The 27,110-nt window shown below is 40.0% G+C and overlaps 1 protein-coding gene across 3 annotated transcripts in view; it reads right to left on the reverse strand.

Moving 5' to 3' along the window:
* The window catches only part of pik3r3b (phosphoinositide-3-kinase, regulatory subunit 3b (gamma)), a 675,304-nt gene that overhangs the window by 271,385 nt on the left and 376,809 nt on the right, over positions 1-27,110 (reverse strand). For all 3 annotated transcript variants that reach the window (XM_059984207.1, XM_059984206.1, XM_059984205.1), the window contains exon 5: positions 3,583-3,714. In XM_059984207.1, coding sequence (XP_059840190.1) covers positions 3,583-3,714 — 132 coding nt within the window. The remainder of the gene's footprint in view (positions 1-3,582; positions 3,715-27,110) is intronic.

Raw genomic sequence — 27,110 nt, forward strand, 5'->3', positions numbered from 1 at the left:
TAGAGGAATAGTTATTAGTATCTTTTATTTGAGAAAGCTTACTCTAATTTCTACCTAGTTGAGGTGATCTTCTTGTGCTATAATCTAACAATAGTTCATAGTGGATCTGGAAGGAGGAAAAGGAGACTCAGGGCTCCCAGCACCAGGTTCAGAAACAGTTATTAACCCCTTAACCATCAGATTCTTGAAACAAAGGGGAGAACTTCTCTTGCCCCATCACTGAAATGTTCCCACAATCTATGGACTCACTTTCAAGGACTCTTCATCTCATGTCCTCAATACTTATTGTTAGTTATTTATTATTATTTTTCCTACTTTGTATTTGCACAGTTTGCTGTCTTTTGCACACTGGTTGAACACCCAGCTGGTGCGGCCTTTCATTAAGTCTATTACGGATTTAATGAGTATGCCTGCAAGAAAATTAATTTCAGCATTGTAAATGTACTTTGATAGTAAGTTTACTTTGAGCTTTGATGTCATCATACTCTCAAAGCATTCCCCAAAACAACCACAACAAATGGCTTTCCCTCATGCAGGGCAACAGTTGCTTGGGTATCTTCCTTTCCCCTGCCCCGACACCTTATGTTGGTGCTTTATTACCTTTCTATACCCAAACCACTGACATCGAATATTTAAGCATGAGTGCTTTAATAAATCTATTTGGTTCAACAATGCTTTCCCTTCAGATCAATGCAGAGCATTTTGTCCTGCTCCAGTTTCAGATATACCATCTATAATAGCCTTAGGATCTGATTGATATTTTTTTATTACTTCAGTAATATTTTATGAAGACGAAGATTCTGCATGTCAGCTCTCAAATGACTTGGCCTGACTTTGACTCCACATCACTAAAAATAACAATACTAAATATCAAGACCTCAAATATTGGATTAGAATGATAAATAAGTTCATAATTAGTAATTATGAAGTTAAAACAGTACATTACTTCCAGTATCAACATTGAACTAACATTTGACTTTAACTAATAAACGGCAGCTATTATTGAAGACAGTATTCTAAATGGAGGATGAGGGAACTGTCGCTGACAAGGCAAGCCAAGGACAGAATAAAGGGAAAAGAGAGGGCATAAAATATAGCACAAGTTAGTGGGAAATTAGAGGATTGGGACATTTTTAAAAACAACTAAAAAGCCATAAGAAGCAAAAAGATGAAATATAAAGGTAAGCTAGCCTTTGATAAGGTGCTGCACATGAGGCTGCTTAACAAGATAAGATACCATGGTATTACAGAAAAGGTGCTAACATGGATAGAATATTGGCTGATTGACAGAAGGCAAAAAGTGGGAATAAAGGGGGACCTTTTCTGACTGGGTGCCAGTGACTAGTCGTGTTCCACAGAGGTCGGTGTTGAGGAAGTTTCTTTTCACTTTATATGTCAATAATTTGAATGCCAAATTGATGGGTTTGTGGCCAAGTTTGCAAACAACATGAAGATAGGTGGAGGGATAGATAGTGTTGAGGAAGCAGGGAGTCTGCAGAAGGAAGGACTTAAGACAGATTGGGAGAAGGGGCAAAGAAGTAGCAGATGGAATATAGTGTAGGAAAATGTACGGTCATGCATTTTGGTAGAAAGAATAAAGGCATAAACTATTTTCTAAGTGAGGAGAAAATTCAAAACTCAGAGGTGCAAAGGGACTTGGGAGTCCTCGTGCAGGATTCTCCGAAGGCTAAATTGCAGGTTGAGTCGGTGGTAAGGAAGGCACATGGAATGTTAGCATTCATTTTAAGAGGACAAGAGCAAGGATGTAATACTGAGGCGTTATATGGCATTGGTCAGACCACATTTGGAGAATTGTGAGCAGTTATGGTCTCCTTAGAAAAATGGTTCAGCACAGCCAAGAAGGGCCAAAAGGCCTGTTTCTGTGCTGTAATGTTCTATGGTTCTATCTAAGAAAAGATGTGCTGGCACTGGAGGGGTCCAGAGGAGGTTTACGAGAACGATTCTGGGAATGAAAGGGTTATCATTCAGTTTAAGAAGCCATTGATGCCTCTGGGGTTTAGAAGAATGAGGTGGGATCTAATTGAAACCTATCAAATATTGCAAAGTCTGAATAAAATGGATGTGGGGAAAATGTTTCCTGTGGGAGGCGAGTCTAGGACTAGAGGGCACAGCCTTAGAATACAGGAACGTCCATATATTGTAGAACAAAAATGAGGAGGTATTTCTTTAACCAGAAGGTAGTGAATCTCTGCAATTCATTGCCATGGACAGCTGTGGATACCAAATCATTGGGTATATTTAAAGTGGAGGTTGATAGGTTCTTGATTAGTCGGGGTATCAAAAGTTATGGGGAGAAGGCAGGAGAATGTGATTGAGTGTATAATAAATCAGTCATGATGGCATGCAGGCTCACTGGGCTGAGTGGCCTATTTCTGTATGTCTTGTGTTCTGGTCTAATTGCATGCTTGCAGCCAGTTGGCAGCATTAGGAACTAATTCCAAAACAGTATTTTTTTTTCACTTATTAGTGCAAAGTCATCTATTTGCTGCCGCTGACAATAAGCTCTTCTTACTCATAATAAATTGGCTCCTGTTGACTTGAAGCTCAGGTAAAGATAGGCTGATCTGACAATTTTGCCATTTTTATTTCCCTTTTACCCACAAGTGTATGCAGTCCTGTAGGCACCAGAATCTAAGACCTGTCATCCTTCCGAAGGGCTTGACAACAGTTCACAACATTTATCTTTGGTGAGGCATTGCAGTGGTTTCGGTGGCTGATCCTGCCCTCGCGTGATATTTCACTGCGAGTCGTGAGATATCATTGGCTGATGAATTAGACATCCTGACTGATTTAATAAAAAATAATGTGATTCAGGAGGTACTAGAGCAGGGGTTCCCCGCCTGGGGTTCACAGACCTCTTGGTAAACGGTGAGGCTCTATTGCATAAAAAAGGTTAGGAATTATTGCACTAGAGGGAAAATACTGCAGGGCTATGGGGTGAGAATGATGATAAACTGAATGATTGGTAAACAGAATGACCTCTGTCCATGTTATAGTGATTCCATACAAACATCCTACGTCTCTGAATAGGATTGCGGATCCTCACCTGGCTATAGTTTTTTAGATCCTTACAACTTATGAACATTAAACATTTCTGGCCTAAGTTATTGCAAAACACTTGGAGTTGAGTACTTATTCATTTTGCCATTGTGTTAATTAAGATAAAATATGCAATGTTCTAATTGGATAGTTGAGAACGGAATTTAAATTTTCAGAAAGAAGCATGAATATTATAGTTTAAAGCAAAATCTGTAAAGTGTTTACATTAGTCCATTGACAAAATAATAGGTTTCTATAAACAATCAGTTGCAGGATCAGTTAACATTTCACAAGAAACAAACCTATGTAAAACAGATATACTGATTTTAAGCCTTTTGATGTTTATCAAGCAAAATTGATTGATATAACAATACTCTTAAATGAAAAGAACATGACCGAGCTTTCGGAAAAAGAGAACTGAAAAGTATCACCAACTTATCAGGATATTATTCACCATTACATTGTAGAATAGATTTTTATTTACAGATTTATAAAAAAGCTAAGAATCAGGCATCATTTTACCTTGGGCAGTGTAGACTAGCTCACTGTAAATAGCTGGTGGAATCACAGGTAAAGGCAACCCTCGTAAGTAATGCTTGAGAGCATCAGCAATGGTGTGGATGTCATATTGATCGATGTCAACAGCTGCCATATCTGCAACATAATGAAGGAGGTTAGAGACCACAGTATCTTTATTAGTGCAATTCATCAGTGCTCTTCCTGCACCTAGATAACCAACAGTAGCCTTGTCGCTGGCATTGTTTGTGATTACCCATGTTGAGGTAACAATATATTTAATTTGTTCATCCCTCCAGGTTAGAGTGCAGTCATAAATTAATGCACCAGGAATACCAGATACTTGAATCTGCCAGACCCACTTCCACAAGGTACTTTCTTTGTTGTCAGTTTGCCTTGGAATCTTAAATAAAAATAATCTGTCTTCCTCTTCTGGTATGCCTCTGATTCATAACAGACCTATCTGAGATGCAAAGGGACTTGGGGGGAGGGGTCCTCGTGCAGAACACCCTAAAGGTTAAAGGTGGTGAAGAAGGCAAATGCAATGTTAGCATTTATTTCAAGAGGTCTAGAATGCAAGGGCAGTGATGTGATGTCGAGGCTTTATGAGGCACTGGTGAAGCCTCACCTTGAGTAACGTGAACAGTTTTGGGCTCCTCATCTAAAGAAGATGTGCTGGCATTGGACAGAGTGCAGAGGAGGTTCATAAAGATGATTCTGGGACTGAAAGGGTTATCATATGAGGAACATTTGATGGCTCTAGGTCTGTACTTGCTGGAATTAAGAAGGATGGGAGGGGGCCTCATTGAAACCTTTTGAATGTTGAAAGGCCTAGACAGAGTAAATGTGGAATGGATGTTTCCCATAGAGGGGGAGTCTTGGACAAGAGGGCACAGCCTCAGGATAGATGGCCATCCATTTAAAACAGAGGTGCAGAGAAATTTCTTAAGCCAGAGGGTGGGGAATTTGTGGAATTTGTTACCACAGACAGCTATGGAGGCCAGGTCAATAGACAATAGACAATAGGTGCAGAAGTAGACCATTCGGCCCCTCGAGTCTGCACCGCCATTCTGAGATCATGGCTGATCATTCACTATCAATACCCAGTCCCTGCCTTGTCCCCATATCCCTTGATTCCCCTATCCATCAGATATCTATCCAGCTCCTTCTTGAAAGCATCCAGAGAATTGGCCTCCACCGTCTTCCGAGGCAGTGCATTCCACACCTCCACAACTCTCTGGGAGAAGAAGCTCTTCCTCAACTCTGTTTTAAATAACTGACCTCTTATTCTCAATCCATGCCCTCTGGTACTGGACTCTCCCAACATCTGGAACATATTTCCTGCCTCAATCCTATCAAATCCTTTGATTATCTTAAATGTTTCAATCAGATCCCCTCTCAATCTCCTCAATTCCAGCGTGTACAAGCCCAATCTCTCCAATCTCTCTGCGTAAGACAGCCCTGCCATCCCAGGAATCAACCTAGTGAATCTACGCTGCACTTCCTCAATTGCCAGAATGTCCTTCCTTAAATCTGGAGACCAAAACTGTACACAATATTCCAGGTGTGGTCTCACCAGGGCCCTGTACAAATGCAAAAGAACATCCTTGCTCTTGTATTCAATTCCCCTTGTAACAAAGGCCAACATTCCATTTGCCCTCTTCACTGCCTGTTGCACTTGCTCATTCACCTTCATTGACTGGTGAACTAGGACTCCTAGGTCTCTTTGCATTTCTCCCTTACCTAACTCGACACCGTTCAGACAATACTCTGCCCTCTTGTTCCAGCTTCCAAAGTGGATAACTTCACATTTATTCACATTGAATGACATCTGCCAAGTATCTGCCCACTCACTCAGCCTATCCAAGTCTCCCTGTATTTTCCTAACGTCCTCTTCGCATGTCACACTGCCACCCAGTTTAGTATCGTCAGCAAACTTGCTGATATACTTTTCAATGCCCTCATCTAAATCATTGACATAAATCGTAAAGAGCTGTGGTCCCAATACAGAGCCCTGTGGTACCCCACTAGTCACCTCCAGCCAGTCTGAGAAACACCCATTCACTGCTACCCTTTGCTTTCTATCTGCCAACCAGTTTTCTATCCATGTTGAAACCCTGCCCCCAATGCCATGAGCTCTGATTTTACTCACCAATCTCCTATGTGGCACCTTATCGAATGCCTTCTGAAAATCTAGGTATACAACATCCACTGGCTTACCCTCATCTAACATCCTTGTTACACCCTCAAAAAACTCCAACAGATTAGTCAAGCATGATTTGCCCTTGGTAAATCCATGCTGGCTCGGCCTAATCCTATTTCTGCCATCTAGATGTGCCACTATTTCGTCCTTAATAATGGACTCAAGCATCTTCCCCACGACTGACGTTAGGCTAACAGGGCGATAGTTCTCCGTTTTCTCCTTCCCTCCCTTCTTGAAAAGTGGGACAACATTAGCCACTCTCCAATCTTCAGGAACTGATCCTGAATCTAAGGAACATTGGAAAATGATTACCAATGCATCCGCAATTTCCTGAGCCACCTCTTTTAGAACCCTCGGATGCAGACCATCTGGACCCGGGGATTTATTAGCCTTCAGTCCTACCAGTCTACTCATCACAGTTTCTTTCCTAATGTCAATCTGTCTCAATTCCTCTGATATCTTATGACCCTGGCCCATCCATACATCTGGGAGATTGCTTGTGTCCTCCCTGGTGAAGACAGATCTAAAGTATGCATTAAATTCTGTTGCCATTTCCCTGTTTCCCATAACTATTTCTCCCAATTCATTCTTCAAGGGGCCAACATTGTTCTTAACTATCTTCTTTCTCTTCACATAGCTAAAAAAGCTTTTGCTATCCCCTTTTATATTCCTGGCTAGACTGAGCTCATACCTGATTTTTTCTCTCCGTATTGCTTTTTTAGTTAAGATCTGCTGTTCCTTAAAACTTTCCCAATCATCTGTATTACCACTCATCTTAGCCCTGTCATACTTCTTTTTCTTTAATGCTATACAATCTCTGACTTCCTTTGTCAACCACTGTGGCCCCTTCCCCCTCTTTGAATCCTTCCTTCTCATTGGAATGAACTGCATTTGCATCTTTTGTATTATGCCCAAGAATATCTGCCACTGCTGATCCACTGTCTTTCCTGCCAGGGCATCCGCCCATTTAACTTTGGCCAGCTCTTCCCTCATGGCTCTGTAGTCTCCTTTATTTAATTGCAACACTGACACCTCTGATCTGCCCTTATCCCTCTCAAATTGTAGATAAAAACTTATCATGTTATGGTCGTTGGATATATTTAAGGCAGAGAGTGATAGGTTCTTAATAGGACTCGGCATCAAAGGTTTTGGGGAGAAGGCTGGGGAGTGGGGTTGAGGAGGGGAAAAAGGATCAGCCATGATTGAATGGTGGAGCAGACTCGATGGGCCAAATGGCAAAATTCTGCTCCTATGTTTTATGTTCTTATTTTCAGAATCCTTTCCTATGGCTTCCTCCTGAAGAAAGGGAGCTCTGAAATTGCAGTAACTTGCACATGCATTCCCCCCACCTCCCCAAAAAAATAGACTTTCTCCTTATTGGGAGGGCTAAAAGGGTGCTGTACTTAGTGCTGACATCCAATCAGGGGATCCTATTACTATGAAGAAATTGGAAAAAAGTTACAATTAACACACTTGGTAGGTTTCGGCACCATGACGACTGTGTTAAGATGAGACCTGAATGATTCCACAGCCTAAGGTCCAATTCAAATATAGACTCACTTTCAAGGACACTGTAATTAATGTTCCCAGTGGTATTCATTTACTTATTAATTATTATTATTTGCACAGATTGTCTTCTTTTGCACATTGGTTGTTTTTCATTCTATGTGTGTAGTGTTTGTTGATTTTATTGTACTTATTTGTTCCAAGAATGCCTGCAAGAAAATGAATCTCAGGGTAGTTTTGGCAACAAATACAGTATGTCCTTGGATCATAAATATACTTTGAACTTTGAACTTGAGAAGTAGCTGACTGCTGAGATTGCAACTGCTATGTTTTTGCCGCTGCGGATGGTGGTATTTTAGACTCAGCCTGAAAGAACATCGAGTACTATCACACAGGAACAGGGCTTTTGGCCCATGAAATCAGTGCTGACCATGACGCTCATCCAAACTAATCCCAAAAATGGTTCGTATCTCTCCATTTCCTATTCATGCACCAGTCTAAGTGCATCTTAATCATTTCTATTATGCCTGCAAAAATGCTACCCTTGTATCAGTTTACACACTGCAATTGTTACATTGTATAATCCCTCAGTGGCGGACACAATAAAGCAGCAAACAAAGTTGCCATGGAGGTGCAGGAAAACATGGGAACATGGGGAGGGTAAGAGATACCTTTAATGTGAATGCCTGCGCAGATTGAGTCTTGCGCCGTGAGTGATCCCAAGCTATCCATCGCTCTGCATAGCCTGCAATATGTACTGTATCTTTGCTGTGCAGCAGTGCAGCAAATGGTGTGAGACAGAAAGAACATTAAAATCTCAGGCAGGTAGATGCAGACCACTGTAACTCTTTGTTCCTACCAAGACACTTTAACTCATGTCTCATAGCTAATTTGTTCTTGGATTGACTTCTTCTTTAGCTGCGAGTTAAAATCAGGGACAATGAGCTTAAATATTATTGTTCAAAACTTCCCAAGTGGCAGGATAATGAAGGATATGGTTATAATCCGGAAGTCCAGCAAATATTCCACGTATGGCATTTGTCATAAATTGTGAGAGAAGTATTCACTGGTTTGATATATTACTCATGGAATGGTACATCATCGAAACTATTTTAATCTTAGGCAGTAGGTTTAATGGAGTCATTATCATCACAAGGGGTCTGTTCTGGGACAACAGCTCCAACAACATTAATTTAAAATTCATCCTTAAAACTGCTACAGTGAGAATATTGACTTTTCTTACTTATCAACTTTGCTATTAGAAGTGGCTTATCAGGGTTGTGTTTATTGCATTGAGTGTAGATTAGCTTGCCACCCACACAGTTCATTATGAAGTAAATCAAGCAAACCCATATAACACAATCAACAAGATCATTTAAACTGAATTGAGATTGCATCTCTTCCAACATTATTCGATTAACTTGTAAAACTATTAAAACTCTAATTTAATCAGCAAATCTGAAATGATTTATTAATTCAGAAGGTTTCCCATTGCCATCTATTGATTAAGGTGAATTACAACAGAGCTGCATAATGGAAACTATGACCTCCTGCAGGAAGTCCTTGTATTTTGGTGAGGTGTGGTGAGTCATGTCCATTAGCTTGAAAATTTACTTTATCTTCCTGGTCTTCAATGGAACAAGTAGGTTGGCACCCTGTAGTTCTGTTATATATATCTGGGCTGCTCCACAAGCAATACGGTTTTAGTGGTAAAATTGCTTTAACAACCATCCAACTTTAAAGATATCACTTAATTTCAAAAACTTGAAAAGCTACCTGAGGAGGTTATGTTAGCACATCTTTCTTTCATTTTTTTTTAAGTATAATTGGCCATTAATTAATCAACACAGCTGCTTAGTTGGGACAGATCTTAGAGAACAAGAACTAATCGAGAAAACGTCCGGAATTCCCTTCATTTATTTGGGAAACCTTGCAACTTAACTGGGGCAATGCTTTTTGTCACTAACAGTTGGTGCAAAATTAGCAGTAAGACAATTCAGAACTGTTTTGCTCACTGCAGTTTCAAGCACACAGGCTTGGAGATGCCAGAAACAGCCGGGAGTGAAAATGAAATTATTTCATTACTTCAAGAAGCTAGGAACTACAAAGAATTTGAAGGTATCACCAATCATCTTGAATATTACAACAAAAATGAAAATTTGGAGGATGCAATGATTGATAGTATTGCATGAAGGCAGCCCATTATCTACACTAGGTGTGTGTGCTGATTCCGTTCATTTACAGTCAGGTACACTGGATGAGTTCCTCCTTTAATAACTAGTAGGAACTAATAGTTTTATAGAACTGGAGTATAGTAATATTGAGAGTCTTCTAATTTGTTCTGTATTTCATTTAAATGCAGAAATTATTAATTGTCTTGTTTTTATACCTTTGTAACTATGTCCATGGAAATTTGGCTTAATGGTGTAGTCACTTATTTGGGCCAAAATGGATTGGTCCAGATGCGTCCCAATTAACCAGAATCCGCTGGATTGCTACACTCATGGGATGTGAAGGCTTTGTGTCAATTAGCAATGAATGGTAGTTACAACCTGAAGCCACATGCCCATGAATTGTGGAACTCTATTAAGATGTCAAGGTACACAGTGAAAGGTCATCATTATTTGAAAATATCATAGAAAGGTTATAAAAGTTATTCACTTTTATCATGAATAAAATGAAGATGAGCAACGTTGGCAACCAGTTCCGGAGCACATGAACAATATGGTAATACAGGCCAGTACTGTGTACCAATGGAAGATTAGTTTTACAAGCATTACCCTCAGAGATTCTCTATTCTTGCTATTGTTTTGCTTGAGGAGTATGTAGCTCACTCCTTGCCCTTCCCAAAGGGCTCCATCACTCTCAGGACAAGTTCTGATGGGTGAACAGCAGAGGGAATGTGGAATATTCTAGACTTGGACATCAACATTTCCACGTTTGATAGCTCAGACAAGAACACCATTTCAGGCAACACACACAAAATGCTGGAGGAATCTAGCAGGCTAGACAGCATCTATGGAAAAGAGGTTAGTCGACATTTCGAGCTGAGACCCTTCGTCAAGAGTGGAGAAAAAGATGAGGAGTTAGGATTCGACAGTGGAGGGGAGGGGAGAAAGAAGAAACACAAGGTGGTAGGTGAAGCCGGGGGGGGGGGGGAGGTGGGGTGAAGTAAAGAGCTGGGAAGTTGATTAGTGAAAGATACAGGACTGGAGAAGGGGAGATCTGATAGAAGGCCATGGAAGAAAAAAAAGCACTAGAGGGAGGTGATGGGTGGGTAAGGAGATAAAGTGAGAAGGAAATGGAAATGGGAATGGTGAAGAGGGGGCATTACCAGAAGTTCAAGAAATTGATATTCATGCCATTAGGTTGGAGGTTACCCGGACAGAATATAAGGTGTTGCTCCTCAACACTGAGGGTAGCCTCATTGCGACAGTACAGGAGGCTATGGATAGACATGTCGGAATGGGAAGTGGAATTAAAATGGGTGGCTGCTGAGAGATCCCACATTATCTGGTGGATGATGCATAGGTGCTCGGCGAAGTGGTCTCCCAATCTATGTCAGGTCTCACCGATGTACAGGAGGCCATACTGGGAGCACCAGATACAGTGATGACCCCAACAGACTGACAGGTGAAGAGTCACCTGGAAGGACTGTTTAGGGCCTTGAAAAACACCATGGACAGCATTGGAGCTGATTGTGTCAGGATCTGAAATGGAGAGGACACTGCACAAGATCAGAAAAGGCTGCAGAGTGTTGTAAACTCAGCCGACTCCATAATGGGCACTAGCCTGCCCGCCACCAAGGACATCTTCAAAAAGTGATGCTTCAAAGAGCTGGAATCCATCATTAAGCATCCCCACCACCCAGAACATGCCCTCCTCTCATTACTACCATCAGGAAGGTAGGCACACTCAGCATTTTAAGAGCAGTATCTTGCCCTGCATCATCAAATTACTTAATGGTCAATGAGCCCATGAACACTACCTCAGCATTTTTGCTTTCTTTTTGCAGAATTTAATTTGTTTAAATATATATATATTTCCTACAGTAATTTACAGTATATTTTATATGTCACACTGCACTGCTGCTGCAAAACAAAAAAAGATCACAACATAAATACCAGAAATTCTGCAGATGCTGGAAATCCAAAGCAAAACACACAGAATGCTGAAAGCACATCAGATGCTGCTTCAGGACTGGAAAGACACTAGAATAAAAAGGTGGGGAGAGGGGAAGGAGAACAAGCTAGAAGGTGATAGGTGAAGCTAGGTATGCGGGAAAAGTAAAGGGCTGGAGAGGAAGGAATCTGATAGGCGAGGAGAGTGGACCATAAGAGAAAGGGAAGGAGGGGTACCATGGGGAGGTGATTGGCAGGGGTGAAGAGGTAAGAGGCCAGTGGGGAATAGAAGAGGGGAGGGGGAAGGAAGTTTTTTACTTGAAGGAGAAAACGGTATTCATGCCATCAAGTTAGAGGCTACCCAAGCAGAATGTGTTTGATGGAAAAGATGAGGAAACTCCATGCTAAAATCGTTTTTTTTTTGCATGTGGCTATCTAACTTTTACAAAAGAAGTACCAGTATAATGGATACAGCGTTTCAGTAATAAACAGAGAAACCATGTCCACTTCAAAATTATTAGTAATTCATATGACATATTACCAATTGGAATTGCTTTTTCTATCGTAGTTTCAAATTGAATTAGTGAACCAGTTATCAAATTCTTATGACACTTGGGGGCATTTGTGGATCTTCAGCATTTGGCTGCTAATTTTACACATCAGGTCACTGCCCAAATATTCCTTGTGAGGATCCACATCAGCTCTAGCCTCAAAAATGATAAGAAAAACTTTGACAGTCAACTGAGCTACTGTGTCTGCATTTTCAAGCTGTCAATAGTTTTTAATTTTTTAATGTTTCCAATATAGTAAAGTTACTAAAGTAGATTAAATAATCAAAACATCATAGAAATTAAGATGAGAAAAACTAAAAGGCATAAAATTAGTGTTTAAATAATTAGCGAAACTCAGTTAATTCATAACAAAACCTCAGTATTGCACTTCGTTACATATGAGACAATTCCTGAGAATTGACCATAAGCTGATTTTTCCATATATTAGAAACATCTGTTTTCTTTAACTACCTATATTGTATTTAAGTGTATACACTTCCTGTAATAATTTCATTTCATTATTTGTCCTAACACTATCCATAATTACATTAATCGAACATAAACTGCATCCAGCAGTTAATAAATACCACCAAAACATATGATTTTATTACTGACTTGAAAATCTTGTTCTATATTTATAACAGAATTTGCATAAAATTGTATTTCCATAAATCAGGTTTTCCATAGCTAAGGAAGCCTCTGTATTTATCTTTTGTCCTCAATCAGTTAAATACATTCCTATGCCAGGTCTAACCCGATTGGGTTGCTCATTGTAATTGCAACCTCATGCATTGCTGCCGATCAACATAGGAGCATGCTCAGGAAATCACCCAGATCAACGCAGGAGCTTATCCAGGAAATCACCATCGACTTGCTGTCAGCAACTTCTAGACCTCCATGTTCACTAGGGAGTCCTGAATCTGGTTATAAATGTCTTGTGGAATTTCTTGCATTTCTCAGGGACCAGTACAATTTTTGATGGTGAGCAATTCACTAATATGTCCTGTTGAGTTAGAATTTATTGCTCCTTAAGAATGATAAGACGATGATTTCAAGTTACAGCTTCTTCTGAGAATTCAGGATCATGTTAGTGTTGTGATTTGCTCTTGTGGTTTATGATGTATGTGACCCTCTTTAATGAGCCTCCTGTCTTTCAATTATTCTCAAAAACCAATTTTGTTCCTTAAAATGAATTTCATTAGTTTTCATTGAAAACTGCAAACGAATGTGAAACCTTGGCCAACTGGAAGCAAAACAAGCTGGGTATCTCTTTAATGCACTCAATTTTAACTAATCATGTGCAAAATTCTCCATTTGTGTTAAGGTACAGCACTTAAAGCCTTGAGGCATTGTTCATGCTTTGCTGATTTTTGATTTAATGTTGAAGTTTACTACACTTTGAGATTATTTAGATTAACATCATGGTTAATGTGGTCATGATGGGCTGCAGGCCTATTCCAGTACTGTACTGTTCTGTTTAATATGTTCTACAGGACAGATTTGCAACCTGTTAAAACATCCACAAAATGTAATTAAAGTTTTAAGGTAGGGTGGGTTAGATCTTGGCTGTATGCATTAGCTGTGTAAGGAGCGTGGACAGTGCCAAGTCAAGTTCAAAGCTGCCCTCACATTAGCACTGAAATGAAACAATTCTTTTCTCAGGTTTGCTGAAGAAAGGAGCATCATTTTAACTGCAACAATGTTTACCCGCAGACAAATGCATTGCTACATTGGCAAATGAATATATTTATAGCTTAACTTCTGAAAGCAATCCATTTGAGATACATGAGGAAATCTACTGTCAAGACGAAGCCACACTCAGGTTGGAGAAACAACACCTTATACACTGGCTGGGTAGCCTCCAACCTGATGGCATGAACATTGACTTCTCCAACATTCGTTAATGCCCCTCCTCCCCTTCGTTCCCCATCTCTGATATATTTAGTTTATTTCCCCCTCCTTTTTTTTCTCTCTTTCTGCCCATCACTCTGCCTGTTCTCCATCTCCCTCTGGTACTCCCCTCCCCCTTTCTTTCTCCCTAGGCCTCCCGTCCCATGATCCTTTCTCTTCTGCAGCTCTGTATCCCTTTTGCCAATCACCTTTCTGGCTCTCAGCTTCATTCCCCCCCCCCTCCCCCCGGTCTTCTCCTATCATTTCACATTTTCCCCTCCCCCTCCAACTTTCAAATCTCTTACTACCTTTCCTTTCAGTTAGTCCTGACGAAGGGTCTCGGCCGGAAATGTCAACAGTGCTTCTCCCTATACATGCTTCCTGGCCTGCTGCGTTTCACCAGCATTTTGTATGTATCATTTGAGATACATGGATGGTTTGAAGTTCAAATTAATTACAACTAAAATAAAATTTCAATTGGAGGCCATTTGCTGAATCATATTGACTCATGTTGTGGCATCAGCAATGAACTCTGGGTCTACAACTTACCCAGACCTATTCAAGCCTTTTTTTGTTTGTAATGATTCGTATTGCTTTCCTGCTGTTGAACCTCTTGCATGACATGCACTATTACTTAAACTTCCACTGGAGTTCTCCAAAGAAAAGCTAAAAAAAAGCAACAAGCACTCTGCACCAACTTGTTTTTGAATATTTCTCCCAGCACCACAGGGATGCATCTCTGGCATTATTCTGTACCTCCGGCCCTCTACCAAATCTCCTTTAGCTGCCAATCCAGCTGAGATTGAAAAAGTGGCACTTTAGATTTCCTGGGCAGACAGTAATACTAAGCTACTCTATAATTCAAAGTCATTTGCATCATCATTTTGACTAACTTCAAATGATGTACATTGGCTGCAGATTTTTGTCTTTACAGAGAAAGTTCAAATGGGATTCCTGATTTGCAAATCAGCATCTGTGCATGTTGTACATGTTTTTTCTTTGGTACAAGAATAGCATAGAAACATAGTCACCAAGTTTTTCAAGTCACTTTCTATTTAACTGGTTCATCAATTAATAGTTGACTTTTGTTTCAGATTGGATAACATTTCCCATCAATGTTATCACTGTACAAACTACTTTCAGTTCTAACGTTAAATAACAAGGTAACTGTAAGCTAAGACTGCAGAATGGAAGATTAACAACAAAGACACAGTGACAATATTATAAATAGGCAAAGTTTAACATTCTTCAAGATCTAGTTTCTGGGATTTGTTTATACTTATGTGCATTCTGAACATATCTCTCTCCTGAAATTTTAAATGTCTTCCTGTAAGGGTAATGCTCCAAGAGTTTTAAGCTGGTAGCAAAGTGATTAGCACGATGCTGTTACAGCTCAGGGAGTTCAGAGTTCAGATCCGTCGCTGTCCGTAAGAAGCTTGCACATGCTTCACACGAGCACGAGTTTCCTCTGGGTGCTCCGGTTTTCTCCCACATTCCAAAGACGTACCGATTAATAGGTCATTGTAATTTGTCCTGTGATTAGGCTGGGGTTAAATAGGTGAGGTTTGTTAGGGTGAAAGGGCCTGTTCCATATGGCATCACCAAATAAATAAACAAACAAACAAACACTAGCTGCTCCCCAAGATGGTATCATTTGGATTTGTGCTCATTGGGTTACTTTGATCAGCTATGCCCCATTAGTAAGTGGTCAACTGCTTTACTACAGGCAGACTGAGAATACCATGACAGGAACAGGTCAACAAAGGACACTCTTGTTTTAAGGAAAATCTGAAAATAACATGTGATTATATAAATCTCCTCCGTAACTGCATGGATGATTTTTAGTGTAGATATTTGGCATGATGTCAGCATCATCCCCCACGGAAAGGTCATCAGGGTCTATTATTAGACATACCTTTGTAAAAGATGTAGGTTCTGCACACAACATTTTTTATAGCGAGTTAATGGCAAGAGCAGTGATAAATAAGGTATAATGAGCAGCTGATCATTGCAGTGTATTGGCATTCTGAGTCCTGGCAGTTTATTAAACAATTCATCAGTCTGCGATCAATGTAATTAACAGTCTCTGAACAGATGGAAAAATGAGCAACTACATCAGTGTCACAGCTTTCGTTGCTGTACAGTGCAATAAGAGAATAGGCTGATTACTTCTAAGAATCTATGTTAGCCCTTTAGCTGTCTAGGCCTTCTGTCTGCTTCAATGATTGTCAGTAAAGAATTGCAGGTTGCAATAGGTTGCCAAGTAATTATAAAGCAGTAAGCATATTTGTGTACTGTGTCGCTATGGAATAAAGGGCAGAACTTCTTTCCGGAAGATTGAAAATATTCCTAACAAGAAACACAGCAGGTCTAGTAATGCTTGCTACTTAAAAAAGAAACATGAATTCTTCAAAATAGAAGATAAATTATGTATAAGTGTCCCTCCAGACAGGTATTACCTAAACCTCATTTGGCAGATTGGTGGGGGGGTGGGGGTGGGATGGGGAAGGGATGGTAACATGCAGCCTTAGATTGCGAGGATGAGATCATCTGCCGCAGCGTCATGAAGATCAATCCTTGTTTACAGCAACAGACACATGAAAAGTGATCCCATGTTAATGGTCTTAATTATTTGGTCTTAGATACAGAGTATTGAAAAATAGATTAAAACATACACAATCCATTTGTTTTAAATACACCTCATTCTTCACCTCGAAATTTAATAATAGCAAATGTGTACATTGCTCCAAATAATCCAGACAGTTTGCAACTGCATAGGAAAACCACTTCAGTTCTCAAACTGATAACATTTTTGCATAGATTTGTAGGAAATAAAGTTGCTGCCCTGACAGATTAGGAGATAAAGCAGATTTAACTTGACAAATCCATACAACCTAACACTCTCAACAGAGAGAGAACAGGTCTGTCTCAATCACTCTCTGCACCAGCAGGATTGACTGCCCAGTCCTTCCTCAGTTTCCAAAGGGCCACACAGCTTAAGTTCACATGCATTTGTTGATTATCTCACATTTCAGGATCTGGGCATTCCAACTGCAAGGGGTGGCATCCCAATTCATCCTTTAGAAGGATACTCCTGGTGTGAGAAAGGGGTGTTAACTCTCCAAGCATAATGCGGTTGTCATTTCTATCAGAGCCACTGTGGACAGATACGTTTGCCCTAGGTACGTTGGTCAAGCAGGCTCATTTCTGTGTAGCTAAATATCTAAGCACATCTGTGCACGAATGCACAAGCTCCAAACTTTCTGATTTCCTGACTGTGTTCCCACCTTTGACTCCAGTGCATTCCAGCGACAGAATGCTGACTTCCTGCATAGTCCCTAACAGGGATGTTGGAATGTCTTAAATACACGAAAGCCTGCAGATGCTGGAAATGCAAAGCAATGCACCAAATGCTGGAGGAACTCAGCAGATCTGGTAGCATCAATGGAAATGAATAAATTGTCGACATTCCAGGCATTTCAGGACTGAAGCAGGGTCTCGGCCTAAAATATCAACTGCTTATTCACTTCCATAGATGCAGTCTGAACTGCTAAGATTCATTTTTGCATTTTGTGTGTGTTTCGATGTGTGCTCACAAAGTCTGAATCAGTATCTCTAGATATTTAACTGGAGACAAGCTGTTGTAACACAGGGGGAGGTAAGATTCAAGTAACTTGCATATTTTGAAAAATAAGTTAAGTGTATTTAAAAATCAAAAAAGGGGCAGATGCTAGAAATTAGAAATAAATATGGAAATTTCAAGAAGGAAGACCTGATCCACTTTATTGTAATCATGGTGAAAACAGGAACAGTGAGTACAGGTGTACTACTGTCTGGAAAATTTAGCTCAATAATTATTTTTTTATTTGCAATAACTTACATCATTTGATTCACTTTGGATTATGGTTTGCAACCAGTTCTTTTGAATACTGTCCTGAAACTGTACTCATACTTGAAATTTAAATGTCCATTCTTCCAGTGATAATTACGAAGTATATTGCCAAAAGGTATAATACATATCCTTTGTGTTCTTCCGTGTGACACGAAGAGACAGGGGATGTGGCTTCTTTTTACCAGAGTCTACATAGGCTCCATTTCTAACTCCTCCAGAGCAAGCTGTGCTAAGAGACAGATGGGGGCAGGCAGGTATATATACGTAACTAAAGCACAGTTTAATATACATTAGATGAACAAGTAGAAAACTTTAAGTAGTGAATTTTACTCTGTCACACTTTAAGTTTTAGTATGACAATAGAGGAAGAATAAGTTAAACTAAACTGTGCAAGAAAAGTAATTATCTGTAATAATTTTACTTTCTTGATGCAAATATTTCCACCCTTCTGAAACCCTGTTCAATGCCACTGGCATATCCAAGTTTAACTTCAGGCAAACAATAATGTTGCCATCCCATCAGGAACTCATGTATCTGTGTTCGATTGTAGACAAGATTCGCTCGCATGCACACACACACACACACACACTCTACCTTCCCTCAGCTCAAAAAATTCCTTGGTTTCTCATTGAATTATCTCATCTTATCTGCATCCTCAGATTTGCTGTTTATCCATTGTAAGTGAACACATAGGCACAGGAAAATTAGCTCTAACCCTACAGTACAAATCAGCTCAAGTGCCTCCAGCAAATGCTGGAAAACCTCAAATGAACAGTCCACACTATTTCTTGTAGCAGTGAGCAAGTTCACCATCTGTGCAAACTTGAAAATTGCATTTCTTAACAATAATCTGCAAATGTCACTGGACAAATTGACAAGTCAGTGAAGAGGAATCAGCATTTAAAAGATGAAGATTATACAAAAAAATGTCAACTGACCTACCGTAATGATTCAGTGTCTAATAGTTTGAACTAGGATAGTTTTAGCATGTCTGGAACAGCCAGTTCACACATCTTCTAGTGCACATATGTAGACAGACATCTATACCTACTGAGGTTAATTATAATTTAATTTCTCCCATGAGGGCATTCCAATTTATCGTTTCCACATTTGAAATTCTAATCATGTCTCCACTAAGTCCGGGATCCCACCTGGAGCTCCCTCTGAAAATTAAAATAATTGAATGATTTAGTAAACAATTCTGTCAACAACTATTCTTTTCATAATAACATTCTGCACCAATTTTATTTATGATGATGATGGTGGCATCCGTTAGTCTCGTGAGACCATGGATCTGTGCCTGGAAAGTCTTGCTTCACCCTCTCCAGGGCACAGGCCTGGGCAGGGTTGTATGGAAGACAGGCAGTTGCCCAAGCAGCAAGTCTCCCCTCTCCATGACACTGATGTCCAAGGGAAGGGCAAGAGCCGATACAGCTTGGCACCAGTGATGTGGCAGGAGTTGCCAGAACAAGGTTGAAGGCAACGTCGGACTGCCTTAGGGACTCCAGCTCCGGATTTGTCCTCAGGGTTCACTCCCGAAGCCTTTCCCATGTGTGGGTATGGCGCAAGGCAGCGGAGGTTTGAAATTGGAGTTTTCCCTCTCTTAGGTGGACTGCCTTCCCAGGCTGATGAGCTCCATCTACCCGAAGAACTGGTTTTAAGGCGCCAGGACTCACCTTTGTCCCTTCTCCTGTCAGTAGAAACGGTTCCGTTGGGTTTAGAGGCTAAGCCACACGAGAAGGCCCGGAGTTGGACTTGGTTGTCAGAGGCTATTTGAGGCGCACGCCGTGAGGAGCACTTCTAGGCAATGGGAGCTTGTCCCCACTACCACTTCTCGGCTTGACAACCTTGGATTTTATTTATGAAGGCAGAATTTAAACTATTTTGTGAGAATTTTCTCCAGTATTGAATGACTTATTACCAATTACTGAATAAAACCATCTCAATGAGTGGTGTAACCTTCAATGGATGGAACTGAGTCGCAAGATAATGGGCAAGATGAGGAGGACTGATGAATCAACACTAACAAAGTAGGCTGATTAGTCTGGTTTGAAGCTGTACTTTGTCTAGAATTCCATGTGATCTGTGAACAGTTAAGGACAAAAGTTTGCAGTGTTTCAAATCCTGTGGGATAAATTTGCCTCCTTTGTCAAGTATGACAAGCATAAAAACTAATATAACACTAATATTTTCCCTTTCACATTGCTGCAGTGTCAGTCAATTTTACTATAGATTTCAGATCAGAAAAATGCTTTGTTTATATTCCTTATGGAGGCGTAAAAATCTGGCAATCACACAACACATCCGATTCTCAGTTTAGTGCTGTGCCTACTTCTTAAATCTAATAAATTAGACAATCTAAATGTAATATGACCACTCAGTTTATCTGTGACTAGGTTATTACTGGGCAGTACGATAGTACTTTAAAACTTCAAAGGTGTGACAGGACACACCTTTTTTAGCTACAGAGTGGTGAATCTGTGGATTTCATTGCCTGATGCACCATCAATAACTCTTGGAGACAGGAGGTGAACGATAAGCTTTTATTAGCAGCAAAATGGAGCACAGCATCTCGGAGACTGAGGAAGGAGCAGTGCCTCCAATTGCCTTTATACAGGGGTCTGTGGGAGGAGCCACAGGAGCAGTCAGCAGAGGGGCGTGTCCAGACAGGTATACATAGTTTACCACATTGCCACAGATGGTTGTGGAGGTTAAGTCTTTGAGAATATTTGGAGTGGAGGTTGTCAAGTTCTTGATTAGTCAGGGTGTCAGAGATTACAGGGAAAAGGCAGGAGGATTAAGTGGGAAAATCAATTAGCCATGATGAAATGCTGAAGAAGACTCAATGGGCCAAATGACCTGTCTTATGGTCATATGGACACAGTGACCACCCACAGCAGTAGGATTATCTACACCTCTAACCCAGATGGTACCGCTTAGTATTTCACTAATATATACATTTTTTTTACAATCTGGGTACCACTTTATAGGCTAACATTGATTGTCCATACTGAAATATCCTTGAGTAACGAGCAGGGACCCAACTTCTTAACTACTATAGTCTTTCTGCTGAAAGTACTCTCAAACACATTTGGGAGTTCCAGAATGCATTCCCAACTATGATGAAGGAACATCAATAGATTTCCAAGCCAGGATGATACTGTACGCCAAATACTATGAACAGAAAAATATTAATATTTTCCTTTTCACTTTGCTGTGGTGCCAGCCAAATTTCCAATGCATTTCAGGTCTGAAAAATAATTTATTAAATTCCTTAAGGAAGCATTGGATGCTTGGAGGGAAATTTGTGGGTCATGTTATGTCTATGAAACCAGAGTTCTTGCCATTCATAGTGGAAGGGTTTGGGAAACGGTGTCATAGTAACCTACTGGGTGGACTGAGTACCAATCAGATAATTCTCCAAGTGCAGAGCTTCTTCAGTGTTGTTCAAGCTGCACTCATTAAGCCAAGTGCAGATTATTCTCTTAAATTCTTGACGTGCTTGGCAGATGATGGAATGTGTTAGAGCTGTCAATAGATAGGTTGCTTATCATAGGATACTTAATCTATGATCTATGATACCTGCCAGTGGAAGGGGTGGATGTGGGTTCAATGGCAACATTTAAGAGAAGTTTGGAAAAGTATATGGATGGGAGGATTATGGATGTCTATGTTCCAGGTGCGGGTCCATGGGACTAGACAGTTCAGCACAAACTGGATTAGCCAAAGAGCCTGTTTCTCTATAGCTGAAGACAACCAATCTCATAGGGGGAGAAGTACATCAAAGTGAAACTTGGATGCTCTTGGAATCCTCTTAGTAACTTGCCCCACCACACCAGAACAAGATGTTGATTCCTGTCTCCCCTTTCCACAGGAGATTTATGGCTTGCAGAGATCAGAAAGAGGGAAAAAACAGCAAATATGTAACTAAGTATTGATTAAAGAATGGTCATATTCTAAATGGATGCCATTACACTTCCAAAAACATTTTCACAAAGAGTAGTTGCTGAGCTCATTACTTAGATTAACTACTGATGCAAAGTAGAAAAATCAATAATTCAGAAATAAATATATAAAGACATCAAAGGAAAGTGCTGCAGTTTCTGGAACTGAAATTAAACGCAAAAATGTTGGAAGTTCTCCGTTGTTCAGGCACCATCTATTACAGCAAAATGGCAGTTAATATTTCCAGGTTCATTCACCTCTGAAAGATCATCTGCCTGTAAACTTCACTGATTATCTTTCCACTGACGCTGGATGAGCTGCACCGCTTACACTGTAGGTTTCACAAATAAGACAGCAGAGGTATTTTATGTTTCAGAAAAGCCGTAGCAACTTATTTATTGAACACCAAAAACACGGAACTCAATGCACACCAAAAACCCTATACGTATTTATGTCATCACATCAGGCCAGCCTCTTGAAGTGAAACCCCAACTCAACGTCGGTGGTTATGAATTATGTCCACTTCCACCAATTATTTTACCCTCCAACACCACTTTTTCACAGGGTTTTATTTTTCATTTATTGTTGAATTTAATGCAACTTCACACCATGAATTCCCACCTTGAATTACCTCTGTTCTTTTTGGCAGGATTTTCATTTGATTTCATCTTGTTCACCTTCATTGCTTTTTATTTTGCTTCTCATCTTTGGTGATCTATTCTCTGAGAGCCACAGAGCAAAATGGCCTTAACTTACCTCCACTAAGGCTTGCACTTGCTCTAACTCACATTAATAAAACCACCTCTAAATGTTAAGTGGGTGAAGACTGAGCCCAAAATCTTTATGCAATTAATTGACATAAGATGAGGCCAACAGGTAGTACAAGCCACAGATTGCTCTGATCTGTCTGTTTCAGTATTTTTTATAAATATTTATTTGAAATAATTCAAGGTTAGAATGGTACTCATTTGAATACCAGAATCAGATTCAAGTTTAGTATCACTGCCATTTGTTGTGAAATTTGTTATCTTTATGACAGCAGTAGAATGTGAATGTGGAACAGTGTATAATTGGCCAGATGGGGCACATGGTGGGTATCCGTATCAAGGAGCATTGGAGGTGTATCCATTTGGATTACCTGGAGAAATTGGTGACAGCAGAAGGTACATTTGCAATGGCCATAGGATTGACTTCGACAGCACAAAACTACTGGTGAAGAAAGCCATTGAAAGACAACTAGAGAAAAAGAAATTTTAACAAAGATGAAGGTCTTGCTCTAAGTAAGAACTGGAATTCAATTGTAAGCAAGGTGAGACAGCAGAAACCAGATTGGATGAGGACTAACCATTCAGGAAGACCAGATGACTGGGTAGATATACCACCGGACTAGACGTGCCTAGGTATTGTCTCTGATTAAGATGGCAGAGTTTGTCATTGAAATGTTGGTTAAAATAGATACCTGTACCCAGCTGGAAGCCCAAGAAGAGTTTATTTGTAATGAAATACATAATAAATAAATACAGAGGAAAAAATGAATTACAGTAAGTATATATATGAATATTAAGTAAAGTTAAAATATGTAGTGCAAAAACAAACATAAATAAAAAAGTAGTGAGATAGTGTTCATGAGTTTAATGTCCATTTAGAAATTGGATGGCAGAGGGGAAGAAGCTGTTGCCAAATTGCTGAGTGTCTGCCGTCAGACTTCTTTCTGTACTTCCTTCCCAATGGTAACATTGAGAAGAGGGCAAGACTGAAACCATCCATAATTCTCTCATGATAGTACAAGATCCCAAATTGTGCCAGATATTTTTTGCCCCTTTACCCAATACACTCAATCACTCTATCTCAGTGGATCATAATCTACATTTATGCTTTATCACTTACTTCATCTGCTGCTTTATCCAAATATGTTTTCCATTCAGTTGACAATGATCTTTGGATTCCAATCCCACTCTGAATCTTTCTTCCTTTCCATTAGCTGATCTCTTTCCTTCTTCCAATTTCACCCCTTATGGACAAAACTTATGGTTCTGAGTAGCATAGGCTTTACCTTCTCATCAATGAATTTCAATCCTGACATAATGTCCTCAATAGAGCAACTCCTCAAAATTTACTAAAGTGGCCTTTCTATGACCATGCACAAATCAGGAAGTGACAATTGTGCGTGATGAGGAAATAGATATTTCTCCAATTTGGATACTTCTCATCACCTGAGTCAGGACCACAGGGATTAGCTACTATGTCCAAGGCTTCTGACTGCAAAATAGTCTTAGATATGTCCATCTATAATCCTTTTTGTTAAATGTCTCAGGAATTGTTGGGTGACCACCAGCTCTGGAGCAGCAACCATAAAGGAGATGCAGAAATACAGCAAGCTTGGTCCCTGTGATGGCTTCCTATTCCTCCAATTTAACTCCAAGTATTCTCCATAGCTAGCCCCTCCATGCTGGGTCCAAGCTGTCTTCAAGCAGGTAAAACTCAGCAGTGTTCTCTCATCTGTGATAGCTTCAGTGCTGCACACAATTTTACTGAGATCCTGGCATATGCACAAGTGAGGTCCACCAAAGAAAAGGCCCCCACCTCCTCGATAATCATTAGCACATTAAAAATACCAAGGTATAGGCAGGTATACGTGAACAGTGTCTGTGTAATGGCTCCTGCAAATGTGGTTAGGTTGATGATCCTGGAACTGCCTGCATTTCTACCCCAACACTACCAATGCTAGTTCTGCCATTAGACTTCCAATTGCTGATGGTCAGCAAATAAAATCATATCTACCTTTATCTATTTGGGATTTTTTAAAATATAAATCTGTTCAACTCTGGAAGCTGCTTGTTTGCACTTTTTTTAAACTGAAGCATCCTTCATCTATCAACAGTACGGAATTTGCGTGTATCTCCTGTTTCATTACTGAAAACATGTAATTAAAAAATATAAACAAAAATGTTCACCATGTGCAAGTATTTAAATAATACATATATCAGACAGGAGACAAGCGACAGATTTCAGGACTGTAATCTAATCGTAAGATTCAGATAATGGCTATAAACCTCTCAGCTTCACTTTTGCAGTCAATGATCTCATCTGAACATTGCTATTAGATTACATTGAGAATAAATGATGCGTCTAAGGAGGGGCTGGAGAGTCCTAATGATGCTGTGCACTTTAAGAACATTTGGAGCGATATTATTCTTTAAATGCACGTCGATTTGGGCTCTGATATCCCAATCTCAACAACTCATTCCTTGATGGAAGAAAGAATGCTGCACCCACGTTAGTAATAAGGATGCTTTTAAACATTTCATGGCACATAGTTCTGTAAATATTAGTAATTTTGGAAGAATAGTAACATATTGGTTTAATTTTTGCTTTTATACATCCTGCAATTGACATTCACTTGATTTTACTGAATTGCTTACTTCGACTGTAAATGCCCTCTGTGTGTTTCATGTTAACCCTTGGTTAAAAATTTCAAGCCAGTGGTGGGGGGGGGGGGGAGATTTTGTGCGTGTATGAGGGGGAGGGGTAGAAGTCTGCATAATTGTGTACACTCCCTTGGGACTCTGGCACAATAAAATTTGGCAGCCAAGGGCTTTGCAGAAGCAGATGTGGCCTCATTCCACACTACTTTTACCTGCATATTAAGACAGTGAGGAACCAATCACTTAAAATTCAAACAAAAGAAAACTATCAATGCTGAAAGCCCATGAGAGTAATCAATATACATCCCGGATTCTGTAAAATGAATATTTATAGAGTTAGAGCCTCACTGGCAAGGAAGGTCTTACTGTCCATCCTCCAGTGCTCCCTGCCCATTTCAGAAGGTGGTAGAAAGTTAATTACGTTGGTGAGTCTGAAGTCACCTGTTGGCTAGCTTGGACAAGTCTGACAGATTTGTAGGATATATGTGAGGTAAATGAGGCTTTACAATAATCTAATTGTTCTGTAGTCACCATCAATGACACTAGCTTCTTATTCCCAACTTGTTTAAATAATTGCATTCAAATTCCAAAACTCTCCTGGTGGGGTTCAAATTCATGTCTCCGCATCCACCGTCCAAGTCAGAAGCTAGAAAATGCTGGGTAAAGATTCCTCTTCTGCTATGTGCACTAAATACATGATGAAATAACATACTTGCATCGAGCTCAGCCTTTGATGGAATTAAGCTTCAGAGACAGATTTCAAAGTTCCTACATTGCTGCATTGATAGTAGAGTGCAGAATGAATTTCCCACCAATATATAATTAGTCTCTAGCCACTTGAATTCTTTAAACTGTTCTACTCTCACTGATTCAAACCTGTACAAAGTTTTTGAGGCTTCCCGTAATTTTGAAAATTTAAAATATAATAAAGAGATCACTACTGAACCTTGTATTTGTAACTTATTGCACTGGTAAGGAATGAGGCAAATTGTATAAATGGGAGAAGCCATTGAATGAGGAAAATGTGAAACCTGGTGTAGATTTGACTGACCAATCTATCAAGGAACCATTGCAGTTTTTCCATGCGCTTACATCAGTTCAAACAGTAATTAGGTTGTCTCCCTAATGACTCACTTTGTTAATACATTTCCCAAGCTGGATTTCAGCCACACAGTACAGTTCGGGAAGTTACAAGGTTCATTTCCAACTTTGTGTCAGTTAGTCTCAGTCAAAGTCCTCCTCACCGCCCAAGAACTAGCAAATGAAAGAACAACACCTCCACCATCTCTGCCAGTTTTGCTGTTGGGCGCAATTTTGGGCATAAAATATAGTTATTGCAGAACTCCCTTCCTGTCAGTTTTATCTCAGGAGCACTATGCTCTAAGGCACATTTCTGCAGCCTTGTGTACAATTATTGCCTTTGGCAGCAAAGGGACTTGTCACTTTTTTTTGAACACGAGGAAGGAGTTATCCAACTGTAGAGTGATTGATTGCACCTCTCACCCTGCTATTTGGGAAAGTCTTTTTGTTCAGATTCCGTTCTCTTTGTGTGTTCCAGGGACTGGCAGCTATCACAGATTTCAACAGTCTGCCTTGTCATTCCAAAGCAGAATTTGAAAATAACAGCCTGGCTTTACAATGATGGGCAAAGGGTGAGGATGCATTGTTGTGGTGGGTGGGAGTTGTCAATCTTGCAGTATAGTGCTGGAATCGACAGGAATTAAAACGTTCATCCCCCTAAACACTGTTGAGAAGCGCAAGAGAAGGATCATGGTGACATTAAAAAAATATTCTATTCCCCCTTTATACACTGTAACGAAAGTATTGGAAGTACAGAACAAAGGTGGATAACTAGCCAGGGGTGGGAGTAGCCTTAGGGAATTTGATTGGAGGTGGCTAGTCATGTGACAATATCTCCAGAAATTTGAAGAAACACCCACTCAATGCTGCATAATTTGCCACGAAAATCAAATTGAAGATCTAGATCCAGGCACCACTCTG

Source organism: Hypanus sabinus, chromosome 11 (genome assembly GCF_030144855.1).
Source record: "Hypanus sabinus isolate sHypSab1 chromosome 11, sHypSab1.hap1, whole genome shotgun sequence".
NCBI lineage: Eukaryota > Metazoa > Chordata > Chondrichthyes > Myliobatiformes > Dasyatidae > Hypanus > Hypanus sabinus.